The sequence below is a fragment of the Melopsittacus undulatus genome, chromosome Z (genome assembly GCF_012275295.1).
Source record: "Melopsittacus undulatus isolate bMelUnd1 chromosome Z, bMelUnd1.mat.Z, whole genome shotgun sequence".
In the NCBI taxonomy this organism is placed as follows: domain Eukaryota; kingdom Metazoa; phylum Chordata; class Aves; order Psittaciformes; family Psittaculidae; genus Melopsittacus; species Melopsittacus undulatus.
Window position 1 is genome coordinate 63,897,575 of NC_047557.1, and position 7,019 is coordinate 63,904,593.

The following is a 7,019-nucleotide window of genomic DNA, read 5'->3' on the forward strand; positions in this document are numbered from 1 at the left end:
ACCATCTTAAGAACCTGAATGCCACGGCCAGGTGGAGGGGAGAAAACACCGATACGATGTAGGTTCACGAAATGCTCCGTTTATTGATTACAAGGCTGCTCTTAATATACTGTCTTACACGCAATCACGCATTACTTGATTGGCTGCTTCACTTTGCCCGCGAGAGGTACACGCTCCACTTTGCCTCTCCTGATTGGTTTCACACCTTCGCTTCAGCTTAGCGTTACATCATGCTTCTGGCATCTTGTTATTGCGCTCCTGTTTTGCTGACCTTGACGCTTCCTCTTCCAGCCTGGGGTCAGAGGTTCACTTTCTCACAGCTTGCTGCAAGCCTGTTAAAGCGCCCATGCTCGACCCCCAACATCTCCCCCTCTTTTTTCAAATAAGGCGTTCGTCATCTGCTACATGCGTTGCATAGTACATTGTAACAAACAAGGTCCAAAAAACAAAATTAACAACATAATCATTATTGGTCCACTAAACATCATGATTAAACTCCTTAACCAACTACTTATTCCTAACGATTTTAACCAAGAGTCTATAGGATTTGTTTCTACAGTATTTTCTTTAAGTTCAAACAATTTCTTGTGAATAGATTCAGAATGATCAGAAAGATTGTGAAGGATGTAAAGCAGCTGCAGAAGTAACCTGTACAGTGTTAACAGTCAAGGAGTTTGCTCCATCATTACACTCCCCCCCCCTTTTTTTTTTTTTTTTTTTTTTTTTTTTTTTTTAGGTGGTCAACCATAAATACCTGCTGCACTTATGCATTGACCCTTTCTTGCCCAAAATGTTGAACTGCTACCTGTTAAAACTTTTTACATGAACCTGACAACAAAAAATATACAGAACACTGTCTGCCCTCATCACACACACACAAACACACATATATGCATATATGGGATCCCACATACACTCTCCACAGAACTACAATATTTGAAACACAAAATCCAGACAATCATTGCTCCCACTGCACAGTCCCACATACAGGACGTGGCACAAGGACCTTGTAAAGACTATTAAGAAACCAGCTCCAAGAAGCATCATCGCAGTGCAAGGTGGCAGGCTCAACCTTAGCGGGCATCCCCACAGAGGCTCTGCCTCCCTCACATCACGTGAGGCTTGGGCTTTTATACTGACTAAAATGCACACTCGTTCCAACACAGGTGGCCAGCCTGTGTTGGAAGAAGTGGTCAGCCATATCTATAAAGGTCTTGTGAGATACCAGAGGGACTCCAATCAAACATGTTCGAAATGGATCAGATGGGGTTGCTATAGATAAACAAAAGGAATCCTGCCCTATCTCATTAACCCATGTTACCCACATGTTTTGCTGATGATCCATGTTATGTGACATCATACTTCCCTGTTCCATCAGAACCACAGGTGCTGCCAGACCTAATATCTTCATTTCGTTTTTCTTCCAAAAGTTCCCTAGCTAGATTCCACAAATAGTTTATTAAGACACCGTCTGCTGTCCTCTCATTTCCTCAGAATCTCCCTTCTTTTCCAGCCACGGTTTTACCCATTTAGCTGGGACCCATCGAGGTGGGTCATCACCTGTAGAGACACAAGCATATCCCCGTCCCCAGGTGAATAAAGTTTCTTTTTCTGTTCCCCAGGCCCCTTTTTTAGGGTCCCAAGTACGGACAGGCATTTTTAAAACAGAATTTTGTGAAGTATAGTGCAAATGTATCGGAATAACAGTTTGCTTATCATTGGTTGAAACAGGATTTTTCCAATTTAAAACATAACATGCTTTAGCTAACATATCGTGTGGCGAGAGGGTTATCTCCCCCTCTTTTTTCAAAGCGCCAAGCAAGCATTTAATATCCTGATGTCGTCTTTCGACAATGCCCTGGCCAGTAGTATTGTAAGGTATGCCTGTAACATGTTTAACACCCCATTGCTTTAGAAATTGTTCACTCCAGTGTCCTACATAACTTGGCGCATTGTCTGTCTTTATCATTTCAGGAACCCCTAGGACAGCAAAAGCCTGTAACCAGTGTTGTTTCACTGCTTTAAAGGCTGTTGTAGTTAGTGCTGAGGCCCATACTGCATGACTATGAGTATCAACTGAGACATGTAAATATTTCAGTCGACCAAAAGGGGGGTATTCTGTAACATCAATCTGCCATACTTTTCTTGGGCCTAAGCCTCGTGGGTTAACTCCATGTTGTTGTAATGGAGCAATACGGGCGCAATCAGGGCAGGCTGCGACAATATTTCGAGCCTGAGACCTAGATAGTCCAAATTCCTGCTGTAGACCTCTTGAGGATTGATGAAAAAACTCATGTGACTGAGGAGCCGCTTCAAAGTTCCGTAGCACGACTGGTCCTGCAACCGCTCGGTCAATTACAGCATTACCCTGGGAAAAGATACCAGGTAAGTTGGTATGACTTCGCATGTGGCAGCACCAGATGGGCTCCTTACGTTCTTGAATTATACCCTTTAGGCGAATTACCAATTCTTCAATTTCCAATGTTCCGATTTTACCTATTTTTGCACAGTCAATACGATTGACTACAATGACTGCATATGCTGAATCGGATACAATATTTAAGGCTTGTGAGGAAAACCAATTTAAGGTTTCAACAATGGCTTGTAGTTCTAAGATTTGCACTGATTTTCCTGTGTCAGTCCATATCTTTAGTTTCCAATTTTGATTGTCTTGCCATGCGAAGCCATATTTCCCAGTACGTCCACTGGCATCAGTGAATACAGTAAGTGCATTTGATATAGGTTTTTGTTTCACAATAGGCCCTCTCATTATAATAGAGGTTGTTTGAAACAGCGGATGAGAGGGATAATGTGTTGACAATTGTACCCCATTAACTGCAAGAGCAAAGGTGATAGAACATAATGACCATTCTTGGATTAAATCAGTAGTTTTCCAAGGTAGTACAAATACAGAAGGATCAACACCAAACACCAACCTGACACGTTCTTTGGCTTTTAACAATAGGGACCCAATATAATCCTGGAGCGTGGTAACAGATGCAGAAGGCTGATACGATGGGAAAACCCATTCTAGGATCGCTAAGTGTTTTTCAATTTGTTGCGTTATAATAGCAGATCTGTATTGCTGTGATCCATAAACCAAAACCATAACTGGATATTCAGGGTCATATCTATAAACCTGTTGTTGCTCAATTTTTGTCTCAATTACTTTGAGTCATCACCTTCACCGTTTTCATTATTCTCTGTGACCTCTGAATTCTTGATTTCTGCTAATGGATCCCTTGAGGAGCCTACTCCAAAGCCATACTGGAACTCTAGTTCTTCATGAACTAGCTCATCTTCACCTGTCAACTGGTGTGGCTCATTCCACATCGCATCAAATTCTGCTCTCATCTCTGGTAAAATCTGGTTTTCCCTCAAAGTCATTACCTTTTTATTGGAGACATTGTCTTCATCAGGCTTTTGCCTTACATCTGTAGTGGCTTTAGCCTCATAAAGTTGCTTCTCATTTAATTCCTTGACGAGAGAATTCAGTTTCTGAATCTTTCCACGCGAGGACTGTTTTACTTGTTTATATTGCTCAGCTTCCTTGAGCTGCTCTTCTGCATCAGAAAGTTGCAACTTAAGCCCATCAATCAAACCCTTGTATTTAGTTTCAATTTCAGATTTTTCTCTCTCAAAGTCTTCCTGTTGGTTCTCAAGTCTCTTCCTCAAAGATTCTTTATTAACTTCAGACTCATGAAGACTCTTATTTAAGTCAATTATTATGCCATTCAAAGTCTGAACATGCTCTTCAGAATTCAGAGCACAGAGCTCTCTTTTTAGCTGTTCAAGTTCATTCTTATATTTCAAAACCATTTCTTCTTCATATACCTGCCTGGCTTCTGCAATTTCCCTTCTGTGGCACTTCTCCAGCTCAGCCCTCAAGTTCTCCAACTGTCTGCAAATATCCTTCTCATGGCTGATTGTCAGTTCTTCAACATGTTGTTGTTCTTTCATTTTGCATAAAGCTATTTCATTTTTCAATTCTCTTATTTCTGAGTCCCGGACAGAAAGGGCACATTGTAATACAGACAACCTTTCTGATGCCACTAGATCTTGGAGACTTTTAACATCTTGTTCTTTTTCTTCCGTGCTTTCGCATAGCTGTTGAATTGTATCTTCCATATTCTCTTCCATTTGGGCAAATGTATTTTCTTTATCTTTGGCATTCTTTTGAGAAGACTCAAGCTGTACTTCCAGGTCATGTGCTTTCTCACGTAGCATCTCCAAATGTGCATTTTGCTCTCTGATACGGTTCTGAAACAAGGACATCTGTTGCTGGGCTTCTAATGCTTCATTTTTCTCAGGGCTTGTACTCCTCAGCACCTCATTAACCTCTGTCTCTGTTGCTGTCTGTAGTAGGTTGGCATCTTCAGCCTTAAATTCTAGTAGGTTGGAGTCTCCAGTCTTAATCTTGAGCAGGTTGGCATCTCCAGCCTTGATCTCAAGCAGGTTGGAGTCTTCAGCCTTAAACTCTAGTTGTTTTAGCTCTAAGCGTTCCTGCCACTTTACCAGAAACATTGTAAAAGCCGTAGCCCCTAGGAGAGTTTCCATAAGCAATCTAATATCGGCAGGAACAAGCTCCTGGTATTTCATAAAGGCTGTCATCTGTCTTTGTACAGCCGAATTAGTGGCTCCGTAGGCCATAACACTTTGTTGTAATTTTGAGACCAAATTCCAGTCTAAAGGTGTCCATTCTGCTCCATTCTGTGTAACCCGTGCTGGAGCAGATATTAATGGTTCTAAAGTAACCTCCCCATTCAAATTAGCTTGTGTGATAACTCCTTTCAATCTCCGCCCCATGTCAAAAAAATTATCTGTAGGGATATATTCGTTTACTCTTTTAGGGATATACCCCTTTGCCCTCTCATCCTCTAACATTCCTTCATCTAAATCATCCTGTAAGTCTCTTTTTTCTTTTTCTGTTAATCCTTCCCCTGCTCCATACAAGCGTTTTATTTTTTCATGACCTTCTTTAATCGTTAGCTTTCCCTGTCTAATTGCCCTCTTGATCCCTTCTCGTCCCCCGGCGTCTAATTTCTCCTTTTGGTCCAACTGTCTTTCAATATTCTTGATTCCTTCTTTAATTGCCTCCATGGCTTTTTTATACATTTCTTTCTTTTTACCCGTATCACCATCCTTGTCTAAATTTTTCACAGCTATCATTAACCTTGCCATTTGGTGGCGCTGTTGCCTTAGTTCTTTCACAAGTTCAGCATAAGGCGATTCTTTTTGTAGTGCGTCATCATCCTCAGACGGCAAAGGTACATTTTCGGGCAGTACCTCCATAGGTTCTGGCTCAGGGGGTGCAGATGGTTGCGTGGGCAACTCATCTGAGGGGTCCCAGGGGATAATTAAGTCATCAAACTCCCCCTTCTTATGCACTGGTGCAGCAATGTTTGTTTTTTCAGGGGAGGTACGGGGGGGCACTGGATCAGGGAGGGGGCCCCACTCGATTAAGTCCGTTTCCCCCAAGTCCGAGTTTTCCGTACTCTCACTCAAGGCACCCTTCGACGCAGCTGCGATTTCCGCCTCTGCATGCATTTGATCAATCATGAGCTTAATGGAGCGGTAAGTGCGTGTTAATTCCTTCGCCCCTTTATGCTCTGTCTGAACGCTCTCCCACAATTCTTCTCCTATCTTACGCCATTGATCTTTGGAAAATAACTGTGCCGTATTTTCTAACAACCCCCTTTTCCGGCACCAAAACAAAAAGTCCACAAGTTCCTGTCGGGGTATCGAGTACCCTGTTTTCTTCGCTACGCATAGCAATCCCTCTATCGTAGCCTTTTCTATCGCTGATACAGCGAAACCCATCCCAAACCAGACCGCAGTCTGCCTGACTCACCGGTCAGCCGTGGCCACGTAATTTGAGCTCTTTTCCTGCCTCTCTCGGACAGCCTGCCTCTCTCGGGCAGCCGGGATCTCCACCTTCTCTCGTCCGCGGTCTCTCTCTCTCCTGGTATCACGTCGGGGTCACCAGAATGCCGCGGCCAGGTGGAGGGGAGGAAAACACCGATACGATGTAGGTTCACAAAATGCTCCGTTTATTGATTACAAGGCTGCTCTTAATATACTGTCTTACACGCAATCACGCATTACTTGATTGGCTGCTTCACTTTGCCCGCGAGAGGTACACGCTCCACTTTGCCTCTCCTGATTGGTTTCACACCTTCGCTTCAGCTTAGCGTTACATCATGCTTCTGGCATCTTGTTATTGCGCTCCTGTTTTGCTGACCTTGACGCTTCCTCTTCCAGCCTGGGGTCAGAGGTTCACTTTCTCACAGCTTGCTGCAAGCCTGTTAAAGCGCCCATGCTCGACCCCCAACACCTGAACATACACAAGTCCTTGGGACCTGATGAAATACATCAGAGGGTCCTGAAGGAGCTGGTGAATGAAGTTGCAAAGCCACTGGCCATCGTATTTGAAACATCATGGCAGTCAGATGAAGTTCCCGATTACTGGAAAAAGGGAAATGTAACCCCCATTTTCAAGAAGGGGAAAATGGATGACCAGGGGAATTACAGACCAGTCAGTCTCACCTCTGTGCCTGGCAAAATCTTGGAGCAAATTCTGCCAGAAGGCATGCTAGGGCACATGAAAAACAACAAGGTGCTTGGTGACAGCCAGAATGGCTTCACTAGGGGAAAATCCTGCCTGACCAATTTGGTGGCCTTCTATGATGGGGCTCCAGAAAAGATGGACAGGGGTAGAGAAGTTAACATCATCTGCCTGGACTTGTTCAACACTGTCCCACACAACATCTTTGGCTCTAAATTGGAGAGACATCAATTTGATAGGTGGACCACTCGGTGGTTAAAGAACTGGCTGGATGGGGGCATGCAAAGAGTTGTGGTCAATGGCTCAGTGTCGAGCTGGAGACCAGTAACGAGTGGTGTCCCTCAGGGATCGGTGTTGGGACCAGTCTTCTTCAACATCTTTGTCGCTGACATGGACAGTGGGATTGAGTGTGCCCTCAGCAAGTTTGCTGATGACACCAAGCTGTGTGGTTCTG

At 43.7% G+C, this 7,019-nt stretch overlaps 1 protein-coding gene across 1 annotated transcript; it reads right to left on the reverse strand.

The window, feature by feature from the left end:
• Positions 1-1,093: 1,093 nt before the first annotated feature.
• LOC117437983 (synaptonemal complex protein 1-like) lies at positions 1,094-4,717 on the reverse strand. Its single transcript, XM_034073284.1, has 2 exons — positions 2,141-4,717; positions 1,094-1,560 (listed from the first exon to the last, which is right to left on the reverse strand). The coding sequence occupies exon 1, from the start codon at positions 4,648-4,650 to the stop codon at positions 3,166-3,168; it is 1,485 nt and encodes a 494-aa protein (XP_033929175.1). The 5' UTR covers positions 4,651-4,717; the 3' UTR covers positions 1,094-1,560; positions 2,141-3,165.
• Between the last annotated feature and the right edge of the window lie 2,302 nt (positions 4,718-7,019).